This window comes from Blennius ocellaris (genome assembly GCF_963422515.1).
Source record: "Blennius ocellaris genome assembly, chromosome: 19".
Lineage (NCBI taxonomy): Eukaryota > Metazoa > Chordata > Actinopteri > Blenniiformes > Blenniidae > Blennius > Blennius ocellaris.
In genome coordinates this window covers 1723068-1737107 of record NC_137668.1, presented here as the reverse complement: position 1 = coordinate 1737107, position 14040 = coordinate 1723068, and the positions used below count along the sequence as shown (strand labels likewise).

Genomic DNA, 14040 nt, shown 5'->3' with positions numbered 1-14040 from the left:
TTAAATGTGCTATATAAATAAAGTGGATTGGATTGGATTGAACTTACGTGAGGGTTAGGGTTAGGGGTTAGGGTTAGGGGTTAGGGGTCATCTCTTTCTGGCTTCCAAAAGCTTATGGGATTTTTAGCTTAAACAAGCTAAAAGTCCAAATGTAAATGCACCGTAGTTTATTTGAAGCTCCAAAAATAAAAAGTTTAGAAGAATAAAATGTTTACACAAACAATAAATGTGCCTATAAATAAGAATTATATACAAACATGTCTATAATTTGGCTATGTTTTGGCTGCGTTTCAGCAGCGGTCTTCACCAGCGGACCAGTCAACGACCTTTAAAATAAATAACAAACAAAGTTTAAGTCCAAGGAAGTCACGGATTAAACTGAACCAACGGTAAAATAAACTGGAGGAGGCAGAAAACAAGCAGAATTAACAAAAATGTAACAAAACAAACAAAATGAAGAAGAGGACAACCAGGATGAGGCGAAATATGTGAACAAATAAACGCAATATGGTTTAAAAGAAAAACTGATTGCAGAGATGTACATTGACTAAAAAACAAAGTGAAATGATCAAAAATGAAATGTAAAAGACATAAAACAATCCAACTCAAGTCAAAAAAAGAAACTGAAACGAACAAAACAGACAAAAAATGAACCAAAAGACAAAAAAACTCAATCAAATTCAAAACAACAACAAGACAGAATATCCTCTTAGAAGTGATTACTGTACAAAATAAGATTAGCACATTCAACATGATTCATAGAAAGATTAAAAAACAACCAAGTTGAAGAAGTTCATCACACCACAAAAAGACCAGACCACAGAAAAACCAAAGAGGAGAACAAACTGGATCAAACAAGGTCCCAAACATTCCCAACATGTCAGTAAAGCTGGTTAAAACCACAAAAACATCAGAAACTGACCACAAAGAGACACAAATCCAAAAATATGAGGCAGAAAACAACCAAAATCAGACTCGAAAATAAGGTAAAACATTCAAAATGAGGAATAAGAATAGAGGCACAAAAATATAACTCTCAATACGAAGTCCAACCCAACACAAAAATACCACAGAATAACCAAAGACACGGTTAAACCATGTACCATTAGTCACAATATGCAATATAAGCAGATTAACAAGCAAAAAACAACAGAAACTGACTCAAGAATTACACAATACCAGGTTGAACATCGAGTAATAATTAAATCAATCGAAATGAGGCAAAGAGACACAAGTGATCAAGATGAGAAATAAACCAAGTAGAAAACTATGACGATGCTGGGCAGGGTGGTCGATATCAGAAGAGAAGTGAACCAAACCAACGCAAATAAATCTGAAAACAACATCACAGAGACTTAAACACACACAAAAAGGATGAAACACAGATTCAACATGAAGAGTGAAAACACATGGCCGAGGCATTAAAACCTGTCTTCTAGAGGAAACTTTCACATGTGGTTCAGAATGTGTGTGTGTGTGTGTGTGTGTGTGTGTGTGTGTGTGTGTGTGTGTGTGTGTGTGTGTGTGTGTGTGTGTGTGTGTGTGTGTGTGTGTGTGTGTGTGTGTGTGTGTGTGTGTGTGTGTGTGTGTGTGTGTGTGTGCGCATACAGGAGATGATTCAGCAGATCCTTCAGCTTGACGTGGGCCGCTTCACCACAACACACACTCGTTACTGATAGCAGTAACACACTCAAATAAACATGATACACCTCCGCATGAACACACACACACACACTCACACACACACACACACACACACACACACACACACACACACACACACACACACACACACACACACACACACACACACACACACACACACACACACAGCAACTCATCATGTTCCTGCAGCTGCTTCCTGCTCAGACTGACTGAAGTAGGTTTTATATGTGTTTAATACGATCAATGTCTCCTTCAGTTCATGAAGCAGTAAAACCAAGAGAGACACAACTCCCGTCTACCGGGGTGGATACTGGAAAAACCTGACAACTGCATCAACATAGTTTTTGCCAGAAATTGTTGTTTTAGGTTTCCATCCAAAACTCTACCTGTACCTGTACCTGTACCTGTACCTGTACCTGTACCTGTACCTGACTCCCCTGACTCTAAACTTCACTCCATGTACTTGTTTATGCCCTCTGTAGTTTCACATCTGCACCGTAAACTGAGCACCTGTAGACTCTGAAATAGTTCCTATGATCCTCTCATGAGGTTATAATATAACATTAGATGCCTTTTGGTTCCTGCAGGCCTCCTATAGCTTCGCTCCAAGGCCTCAGAATGTCACTGTTACAGATAGTTAAATTGGAGAGAGAACAAGTATAAATACTTATCAATCATTGATTGAATCATCAAAATCAACATTGTAACAGCAAAGAATCTTCTATTCGTTAATGAATAGCCTGAATGGTGAATAGCCTGAATGGTGAATAGCCTGAATGGTAGAATCAAACGTGTGTCAACATTTTGTAAGTGAAAAATTAGATCGATCATAGGTCCATAGATATTCTGCAGGTATAATTCCTCAGCATCTTGGAAATAACATTCCTCCAAATTCCTCCTCTCTACTTCAGCCTTTGAACGCATCACGATGAGTCAGATAATTACAAACCAATCAGAGGCCGCCTTTCAAAAGATTTAGACCACATGGTTTCAATTGACTCCTTACTGAGGTAATACAAAACTGGTCATCAGTTGCAAGTTGTTTACTTGAGCTGATAATTTGCTATAGTTTGGTGAAAAAACATTATTTTAGACTAAATGAGTCCCTGTCAATTAGTGATGGCCATTATTCACATATTTTAAAGGCTTTGGGCAACACCTACCCTATCTTTTTATTGTGTGTTTTATTTATTTTTTTATTCCTTTCCGAAACTTGACAAAACTCAACATTTGGTTCAGCTGGTATGTCTGCCCTGGTTTCCAGTGACGGAGCCCGAAGGAGCTGACGGTGAAGGTTTGATGGAAGCTCAGCTGTGGCTGTGATCCTGCAGCGCCAAACCATAGATATAAACCACTATCCACGGGAGAGAGCTTTCTCTCAGCTTTAAAATGAGTTACTACTTGTTGCTACGTGGATGAGCAAGCAAGCTACTGTAGGGATTTACTACCTCATATGGATCACTATTTATGTTGTGGTTGGCTATCGATAATGATTAATAATTATCAAAGATAGTTATTAATCATGTTAATGAAATTTAATCTGATGTGTATCAGAACCTCGAAGCTCCACTGTCTTAACAGGAAATGATAGTCAATTCAGTTATATCAGTCTCATAAGATATACTAAACAGTTAATCAGGAATTTGAATTAATAGTTAAATTAATTACAATTACTAGAATTAACAGTAAAGCTTGAAGGATTTTGGAGTTCTTGACACAGAAGAGGTCGACATTTCATTCTCCTTTGTGCTCATTAATAAAACAACAAGTATGATTCCAAACATTATATTTATTTACAATGAAAACAAATAAAACACAGATTCTAACTACCTATATACAGCTTGGTGTGTGTGTGTGTGTGTGTGTGGAGAGAAAAGAGAGAGAGAGAGAGTTGGAGGGAGTGTGTGTGTGAGACGTGTGATGGAACTACAAAACAAGATGGCGGATCACAAGAAACTACATTCCAAATGGAGGTTATCAGAGAACAGGAAGTCTGTCCTGGGTCTCCACCATGTGCTGATAGCAAAAGAACAATAGAAGCTAGCCGTAGCATCTGCTTCCTGTGTGTCTCTGCTAAAGGACCATTTCTAGAATGAGTTTATATGAATGCGATTTGTCTTGTAAAACGTCAGGAGTCGTCAGATGGTGTTCAGTTACTGTGTGATGTTGTCTTTGATGTGATATGTGTAGGATTGTGAGTTAACTAGTTAAAGCAGATTAGCATGCAGAACCTGTGTCTGTGGCAGAGCTAACGTTGGTTTACAGGTTGATCACTGCTCCTGATATCATTATCAATAGAACTCAATCACTGTAATAGAATCAACACATCTTCATAAAGTTAAACAGTTCTATCATAGCATCAGGTTTAACTAATCTCAGGTAAAGCCCAGTTGTTGTTACCACTTCCTTGAAGGAGTTCAGTTGTTGTCCTGCTGGAGGGAAGCTGGTGTCTTCTCCTGTAGTTAGCACCTCCTGCTAACTGTGGTTGCTGGTTCTGCAGGCTGAGGAGAAGAAGATGAAGTTGATGTTTCAGGAGTCCTTCTTTGCAGCTCCTGGTTGTTCCTTTTGTCCAGACTGAGGAGCTGGTCGCTCAGGTCTGTGATGGTTTTCCTGCTGGTTGAGGAAAACACAAAGAAGTTCTGTGAGGTGTCGTTTCCCTGGTCCGTCCTGGAGGAACTGGTTGGTTTCCCTGGAGAGCAGACTCTGGGTGCTGGTCTCTGGATCAGGGGAAGGTCTGACCCTCGTGGTTGGGTCAGCAGAGGAGTTGAGGAGTGGAGGCCTCTGGTTGCAAGAGCGTCTGGTGTTAGCTGTGTGCTAACGCTGGGTGAGTTGAGCTGCTGGGAGCTGGACCCACCTACTCAGGGTCCAGTCTAGCAAGAGAGCGATGGAGGCTGGCTGAAGCCTTTTGTTGAACGTGGGAATTCAGAGGTGTCAAAGCCTGAGAGCTTCAACCAATCAGTGACTGGCTGATTGCATGGGGGAAGATTCTTGTGAGCAGAAGGGGGGGGGGGGAAGGTCCTGTGGAAGCCCTCCACCCCCACTGGGTGTGATGGTCAATCACATTCCTGGGTCAGAATTCATGTCATGACTGCGTCTCATGACAAATTAATATTGTCTCTCCCCAGAAATGAACAAACTTTCTGTGGTCCTGCGAGATCCCAACACTACGAATGTTTTTCTGGATTTTCTAGCCTGAGATCGATATGTTTAGCACAAGTGGGAGACCTCTCCTCGGTGGCGGTGCTAAAGGCATGTCGCGTCAACAAGCGCTGGTAGGATGTGTGGCATCTAGTGTTTATATCTATGGACCAAACCACAACACAGCCAGAGCATGAGCACGAAGCTAACCAAGCTACCCACGCTAATCAATGAGCCCGGACCAGAGCCAGTTGATCAGGAAGTGTTTCCTGCAGGTGGGAGTTTAACCGCAGTGCCGTGTACTCATTCATACCTGCTCAGCATCAGTTTAAGCATTAACGTTTAGCCTCTTGGGTTCCAGCTCACCAGCTTCAACCTCACTTCTCCCACAATGTAGCACAGACTTTATAACCATAATTTATCCACATCTTACAGGTTACATATTCAGACCCGGGGAATCTTTAGAACTGGGAAAAACTTTAATGATGCTATAAGTTTGAACAAAAAATTCCTTCAAATGGTGATATATTAACCGAGAGCAACACTCGGTAGAGCACAAACCTTTGCTAACGCCACAATTGTTTGCAGAACTGAATTAGCATCGCTAGCATGTTATCTGTTAGCACATGTCGATGTTAACCTGGTGGGTCAGCTAGCAACATCGCTGTGTGAAACACTGAGCAGGGAGCGTCTCCATGGCAACAGACACTGATCTCCTTGATCTCCTCCGTGAGGTGCCTCTCTCATCTGCTTTGTAGGGCAAATTTTTTTCTCCATTTTTGGAGAGCCAGTAACATCCCAAAATGGAATCAACTGGTCCTTGGATGATGACAAATTATCCCCGAAACTTTTATACAATTCGGGTGAGGAGTTTTTGCCAAAAGTTGGTAAAATAATAATAATAATAAAACAAACCAATAAATAAATAAATACACGCAGACAAAAACATAATCTTCTCAGCCAACGTCCGTTGGCGAAGGTAAAAAGACAACACTGATAACTCAGAGAGACAAAGTGGACATCGACGTCAACACTTATCCTCATATGACAAAGAAATTCCCTCAATAAAATTTCCAGATAAGAAACTGAGACAGCGTCATGAAAATGGAGTCATGACATAACGTGTTGGTCATAATGTGATATAAGCAGAAAAACACAACAGTTTCAGGTATTCCTCTTTTTCAATATGGCTGCCAACATGGGACCACCAACTTCTGAGTTTCCCCAATTTCTTTTTTCTTTGTCTATTAGATAATATATAAATAATTATGGACAATGGATGCACTGATCTGGAAGACCTCGGTTCTCTCCTGTGATTGGTCAGACTTGGGACTTGGACAGGTTTATTGTTAAATGTTCATTTTAATGTTCCTTTTTTTTAAAGATTGAAAACACTGTAATTTCCGGACTATGGAGCGCACCTGAATATAAGCCACACCCACCAAATAAAAAAAAAGAATGGTCGTAGTTACGTGATGCACCTGAAGGCACAGCCTATGAATCTGCTGTTTGAAGCTCGATAACCAGTAAAAATCCATAAATTGGTCGTGTCGTTGTTTGTTCAAGCATGTGAAAACATCCGCAAAATTGTTCACATAACTCAGACACAGAACACAGAACTGTTCTCTGATTGGGGAATTCCTTCTTGTAGCCGACAGGTTTGATTAAAACTAAAGAAACATCGACACTTGTTTGGTTTTTGCCTGGAATCCTCATATCTCTTGGTTTTGGGTTATTTTCCTGGACGTACTTCTGCTCTACTGAGTCGGTGGCGCTCCGTCCTCGCTCACTAGACCCATGGAGGTTGAGGTCGTACAGGAGCCGCACAGCAGGGAATTCCACGGATATGAGCAGATTTTCTGCTCCGCGACCGTGAGCACCACCACCGTGGAAACACCTCCTGTTGGATTTCAGACCGCAAACATTTTACGAGTCCACAAAGTTTCTCCCCATTTCATGGCTGCTGGAGGAGCTCAAAGGGCCTTCCACGTTGTGACATCACGAGTTGAGGGGAAGCCACAAGGTCTCACTCGCAGGAACCACATGGCTGCTCAGGCCTCACTTCAAGGTTTCCATGTTGGGAAGCTATTTCTTTCTTTCTTTCTTTCTTTCTTTTTTGAGGGTTTAATAAAATACTTCAGCTCAAGGTTAGATAAGCAGCTTTCTCCTGCTGGGAGAAGTCTGAGCACAGGGTCTTTTAAAAACACAAGCGGTTACTGCAGCAAACCATCCAAGAAAGTCTAATAGACCAAACGACTGCATCAAACCAAGAACTGACGTTTCACTAAAAAAAAAGCACAGAAAATTCACTTAACGCTGCAAAAACATGTCCAACCTTTGAACTGACGATTAAACTAATTGAGTTTTGCTTTTCTTAAAAATTAAACTGTAACTTATACTTACTTTATGAACGTTAATGCCTGATAATTAAGAATTAAGTGTTTAGGACTTTTAGCTGAGTTTTTTAAGCTCAGTTCATTTTAGCTGATTTGACCTATTTAGGAATTACCATATATTCTGGACAATAAGTGACATCTGCAAAAACAAATCATCACAAAGAGGAAAAACAAACATAAATCAGATTTATTCTCCATGTCCAGACATCAGTGATTTTAATCCTGGTCCAGCAGCTGCTGTTCCAGAACCTTCTGTGGATTTGTTCCTCAACTCTGGGCGTCGTCCTTTTAATGCACAATGAGCCTTGAGAGGTTTACTATTGCAGCATTCTGGTGTTATACAGTGAAATCTACTGGTCCAACATGATATTTACCTGTATATTTTTATACATGTCACTTTTCATTGATATAACTCACATTGCAAGCCAAACTACTGAAAACGTTGTGATTTATAGCCTGGGAAATATGTTAAAAATGCTATTTAAATTCCCTAAGCAGTTGGAAAACAACTACCGTATTTCTCAGACTATAAGAGGCATCCATTAAAATGCAGCATGAGGAAGAAAATAACAAATATAAGTAACACTGATCTTTCTATGTCCAGATGTAAATGTTAAAAATCTCATTTGGCAGCTTTTGTTCCAGAACCTTCATTGAATTTGTTCCTGAGCTTTTAGCCCATGATTAGCCTTCTTAGTTTTCGTCATCACAGTACCAGTTTCTCTGCTTTTCTCCAGTCCCTTCAAGTTTCTTTCACACTAAACTCTCTAAGTTTTGTATTTGTTCTTTGAATTCTTCTGTGGACAGTTTTTCTTGCTCTGTCAATCAAATACAGAAATAGTTAAGGCTTTACTGTGGTATTGTAGCAGCTTTCTGTTGTCATATACTGACATCTAGTGGTCCAACATGGTAAGTAATCATATGTCTTAATATAGATGAGGTGCTTCTTAAAATCGTAATACCTCCAACAAAGTTGACTTATTGTCCAGAAAATACGTTAGCTATGCGGAGGCAGCAGTCTGAGCAGAGTTGCCCAGACTTCCCTCACCCCAGACACTTCCTCCAGCTCTTCCGGTGGCACCCCAAGGCGTTCCCAGGCCATAGAGAGACATAGTCCCTCCAGCGTGTCCTGGGTCTGCCCCGAGGCCTCCTACCGGAGGGACATGCCCGGAACACCTCCCTGGGGAGGCGTCCGGGGGGCATCCGAAATAGATGCCCGAGCCACCTCAGCTGGCTCCTCTCGATGTGGAGGAGCAGCGGCTCTACTCCGAGCTCCTCCCTGGTGGCTGAGCTCCTCACCCTATCTCTAAGGGTGACTGAGCTCCTCACCCTATCTCTAAGGTTGACTGAGCTCCTCACCCTATCTCTAAGGGTGACTGAGCTCCTCACCCTATCTCTAAGGGTACACCCAGCTACCCTACGGAGGAAGCTCATTTCAGCCGCTTGTATCCGGGATCTCGTTCTTTCGGTCATGACCCATAGTTCATGACCATAGGTGAGGGTAGGAACGAAGATCGACCGGTAAATCGAGAGCTTCGCTTTTTGGCTCAGCTCCTTCTTCACCACGACGAACCGATACAACGTCCGCATAACTGCAGACGCTGCACCGAGGGGCAAGCCACCTTTTTCCAGTCGAGAACCATGGCCTCGGATTTAGAGGTGCTGATCTTCATCCCAGCTGCTTCACACTCGGCTGTGAACCGTGTCAGTGCACGCTGAAGGTCCAGGCTTGATGGGGCCAACAGAACCACATCATCCGCAAATAGCAGAGATGAGATCCTGTGGTCCCCAAACTGGACCCCCTCCGGCCCCCGGCTGTGCCTAGAGATTCTGTCCATATAGGTAATGAACAGAACCGGTGATAAAGGACACCCCTGCCGGAGGCCAACGGGCACTGGGAACAGGTCCGACTTACTGCCGGCAATGCGAACCAGACTCCTGCTCCGGGAATACAAAGACCTGTATTCACACATGTGGACTGGTTGGGCGAACTCCCACGAACCCTCAAGCACCTGGTGGAGGGTATAGAGCTGGTCCAGTGTTCCACCATCAGGAGAACCTGGTGGAGGGTATAGAGCTGATCCAGTGTTCCACGACCAGGACGAAAACCGCATTGTTCCTCTTGGATCCGAGGTTCGACTAACGGCCGGACCCTCCTCTCCAGTACCCTGGAATAGACTTTCCCGGGGAGGCTGAGGAGGGTGATCCCTCCGTAGTTGGAACACACCCTCCGATCCCCCTTCTTGAAGAGAGGGACCACCACCCCGGTCTGCCAGTCCAGAGGTACTGTCCCCGCCCGCCACGCGATGTTGCAGAGACGTGTCAGCCACGACAGTCCCTGCACATCCAGAGACTTAAGGAACTCTGGGCGAATCTCATCCACTCCTGGTGCCTTGCCACCGAGGAGCTTCACAACAACCTCGGTGACTTCAGCTTGGGTAATGGACAAGTCCACCTCTGAGAACCCAGCCTCTGCTTCCTCAACGGAAGACGTGGTGGTGGGATTGAGGAGGTCCTCGAAGTGTTCCTTCCACTGCCCAACGATATCCCCAGTTGAGGTCAACAGCTCCCCACTTCCACTGTAAACAGTGTTGGTGGAGAACTGCTTCCCCCGCCTAAGGCGCCGGACGGTTTGCCAGAATTTCCTCAAGGCCGACCGAAAGTCCTCGTCCATGTCCTCTCCGAACTCCTCCCAGACCCGAGTTTTTGCCTCCACCACAGCCCGGGCTGCAGCTCGCTTGGCCTGCCGGTACCTGTCGATTGCCTCGGGAGTCCTATGAGCTAACAGTGCCCGGTAGGACTCCTTCTTCAGCTTGACGGCATCCCTTACTTCCGGTTGCCACCACCGGGTTCGGGGATTGCCGCGACAACAGGCGCCAGAGACCCTGCGGCCACAGCTCCGAGCAGCAGCTTCGACAATGGAAGTGGAGAACATGGTCCACTCGGACTCAATGTCTCCAACCTCCCTCGGGATCTGTGAGAAGCTCTCCCGGAGGTGGGAGTTGAAAACTGTGTGGACGGAGGGCTCGGCCAGATGTTCCCAGCAGACCTGCATAACATGTTTGGGCCTGCCGAGTCTATCCGGCCTCCTCCCAGTCCAGCGCATCCAACTCACCACCAGGTGGTGATCAGTTGACAGCTCTGCCCCTCTCTTTACCCGAGTGTCCAAGACACGCGGCCAGAGATCAGATGACACGACCACAAAGTCTATCATTGACCTCCGGCCTGACCTCCAATAACAGAACACCGCTCGGGTTCAGATCGGGGAGGCCGTTCCTCCCAATCACCCCCTTCCAAGTCTCGCTGTCATTGCCCACGTGGGCGTTGAAGTCCCCCAGGAGAACAATGGAGTCCCCAGTTGGAGCACTATCCAGCACCCCTCCCAGGGACTCCATTAAGGTTGGGTACTCTGAGCTGCTGTTCGGTGCATAGGCCGAGACAACAGTCAGAGACCTGTCCCCTACTCGAAGGCGTAGGGATGCGACCCTCTCGTTCACCGGGGTGAACTCCAACACATGGCGGCTGAGCTGTGGGGCAATAAGCAAGCCCACGCCAGCCCGCCGCCTTACACCGCGGGCAACTCCAGAAAAGTGGAGTATCCAGCCCCTGTCGAGGAGCTGGGTTCCAGAGTCCAAACTGTGAGTGGAGGTGAGCCCGACTATATCTAGACGGTATCTCTCAGCCTCCCTCACAAGCTCGGGCTCCTTCCCCCCCAGCGAGGTCACATTCCATGTCCCAAAAGCCAGAGTCTGTGTCCGGGGATCGGGTCGTCGAGGCCCCTGCCGTCGACTGCCACCCAATCCACACTGCACCCGACCCCTACGGCAGCCTCTGTAGGTGGTGGGCCCACAGGAGGATGAGGAGGAGGGTTAGGATGGAACCCCGGGGTGGACGTTCAGAAAAACATAATCTGAGGTTTTCCTGGGAGTTTAAACAAAGCCAGGTTGCCTCAGTTGTCCTGCGGTTGAGCGCTGTTTAAATAAAGTTTGAGTGAAAGTCCCGGAGTGCAGAGAAAAAAGGTATGTGAGGCGGAGATTAGTGGGATTAGGAGCTCAAAGCAGATGTTTGGACACACACCTGCAGTCAGCTCAGGTCATTTTTTCTTTGTCTTGGACTCCGACTCTGTCTCCTTGAAAATGGGGGGGGGGGGGACACACTTTTTGAAAACACTTCTACTGCACACTTGGAGCTTTCATCATTGAAATTCAGCCACAATCAAACTTTGTTGACTGTCAATAAAAATATCTGTGTACTTTCATTGTTTATAGAGGGTTGTATGTGTGTGTGTGGGTTTTATTGCAAAAACAACCAACAGCACCCACTAGAGGCCTGCCATGCTAACTACATATTTATCAGCATTTCTGATGTTTCTGTGTAAACGGATAACGTTTTGAAAACATTGAAATGTGAAACCTCTGAAAGAAAAATAGAAAAACGATGCATTTTCACTTGTAAAGTTGTAAACAGGGCCTCAGTTATGTGCAAGTTAGAGTAATTTAGTAATTATTGACCGTTTCTTTAAAAAGTAGCAGCGTTACCCAACTTGTTCTCCTAAAAAAAAGTTGCGTTGTTCTCACAGAGGAAGATAAATCGGAGTGTGAGTGTGTGTGCATCAGTGTGTGTGGAGGTTATGTAAAGCTCTCCAAACTCTTCACAGAGATAAAAAGTCAAACGTTAACACACACAAACACTCGCATCAGTCCTCAGGAGAGAGGATGATGCACGAGGAGAGTTAAAGGAAGGACGACGAGGAAAAAAAACAAAAAAAAAATACACATGACAACAGAAAAGGGCTTCAAAAACTTTGAGAAATCTGAAGAAATGCAAACAGCTCTGGCTTCATCCATCAGCGGAGATGAAGAAAGAAAGAAACAAAAGAAGGAAAGATCTGCTGGAGATGAAAGGATTGCAGGACACTTGAGAAGAAAGATAACAAAATCTGGGAGATATTTCAAGAGTAAGATCGAAGGATTTAAAAAGGAAAGAACTTGTAAGATGAGAAGAAAAGAAAATAGATGAGAGATTAAGAAAGACTGGAAGAAAGTTCAGATGTCAGATTGAAAGACTGAAAAATCAAATGTTGGAAAGATTGAAGGGAAGAGAAGAAGAAAGATCAGAAGATGGCAATACAAATTGAAAAAAGATGAAAAGATCAGAAGATTAAAACAATCAGAAAGTCTGAAAGATTGAAAGAGAAATAGAGAGATTGGTGAAAAGTTTGAAGGAAAATAGGAAGAATGGAGGAAAGATGAGAAGAATCATTGAAAGACTGAGAAAGATGGAAATGTAGAAGAAAGAAAGATTGAAAGAGATTTTGTCTATTTGTGGTTGTGTGTCAAGAAGAGAAAAAGAACAGAGATGGAGAGAATAATACTGGATAGATGGAGAAGGAGAAAGGGAAGAATAGAAGGACAAGAACACCTGTGAAGGAAAGAAAGAATATAGAACAGCTGAGAACAGCTGACGTGACTGAGTGGAGGAGGTGAAGATGGAGGAGGTGAAGATGGATATGTGTTTCAGAATCAGGTGGAGTCAACCAACAGTCACTGTGATGAAGCAAATACCAGGAAGAATATGAGGAGGTGAAAGTGGAAGGGAGAGGAGTGGAGAAGGGTGGATGAAGTGAATGTGAAAGTGTAGGAGGTGAAGGTGGAAGAGCGGGAGGTTGAAAAAGTGAAGATGGAGGAGGTGAAGGAAGAGTTGGAGGCAAAGGTTGTGGAGGAGGAGGAGGAGGAGGAGGAGGAAAGATAAAAGTGGCATTCGTCAAAGAGGAGGTGGAGGAGGAGGAGGTGAAAATGGAGGAAGCAATGATTGAGGAGATGGAGGAGGAGGTGAAGGTACAGGAGGAGGAGTAGGGGCTAAGGGTGGAGGAGATGGTGGGAGATAAGAAGTTGTTGAAGATGTTGACATCGATGTCCACTTCCCAGGTTTTCAGGTAAAAATGTTTCAGATGAAAAATGTTCTCAGTTTGATGCACAAACACAGAAAATCCTACATAATCAACTATTGTTTTAAAATGTTATGTATATATATATATATTAACAAAAATGTATAGAAACATTTTTAAAACAGTTTTTGATTTTGTAGGATTTTTTGTAGGATTTTTCCTCAAACTGAGAAAGTTTTCATCTGATACATTTTACCTGAAAACCTGGGAAGACATTTATTCTCCAAATAACCATATCAGTTTGTTTTGATTTAATGATAACTGATCTGGCCTTCAGGCCACACCCCCTGCCAGTCTGGCTCCGCCCCCAGGCACTGCCTCTTAAGCCCTCATGCTCATGCCTGTTCTGTTCCAGTTGTGTTGCTTCCCGCCTCCACCCCTCCTCCTCCTGGTTTCGTCTCTACGCCGGCATCAACGCCCTGAATCCCGACACTGGAAAAATATAAGCCCTTCTCTCAACAAGAAAATAAACTTATTTCACATTCCTTTTACGTTGAAATAATAATAACTATTACTAGTCCTTGTTTGTGAGTCTTTTCAGATTGAAATGTCTGGTTGTTGGCTTATTTGTGTCTTCAGATTTGTTTGTCTCTTTGTGTCTCATGGTCATTTTGTGTCTCTTTGTAGTTTGCATGTTGTGATCGTTGTATGTTTCTCTGTAGTTGTTTTATGTTTCTTTGTTTTCTGTCTCTTTGTAGTTGTTTTTGGTATTTTGTACCTTTTGTGTCTCTCTGGAGTTGTTTTGTGTTTCTTTGGAGTTGTTTTTTAAATTACTTATGGTTGTTTTGTGTCCCTCTGGAGTTGTTTATGTCTTTGAGTTGTTGTTTGCATCATGTGATCATTTTATGTTTCTCTGTAGTTCTTTTGTGTCTCTTTATGGTTTTTTTCTGCCTC

The 14040-nt window shown here is 43.8% G+C and overlaps 1 protein-coding gene across 1 annotated transcript in view; it reads left to right on the top strand.

The window, feature by feature from the left end:
• The window catches only part of LOC308144154 (galactose-3-O-sulfotransferase 2-like), a gene marked incomplete at both ends in the record, with an annotated part of 58854 nt that extends 45262 nt beyond the window's left edge, over positions 1-13592 (top strand). The window contains one exon of the mRNA XM_080515213.1: positions 13502-13592. Coding sequence (XP_080371339.1) covers positions 13502-13592 — 91 coding nt within the window. The remainder of the gene's footprint in view (positions 1-13501) is intronic.
• Positions 13593-14040: the final 448 nt, after the last annotated feature.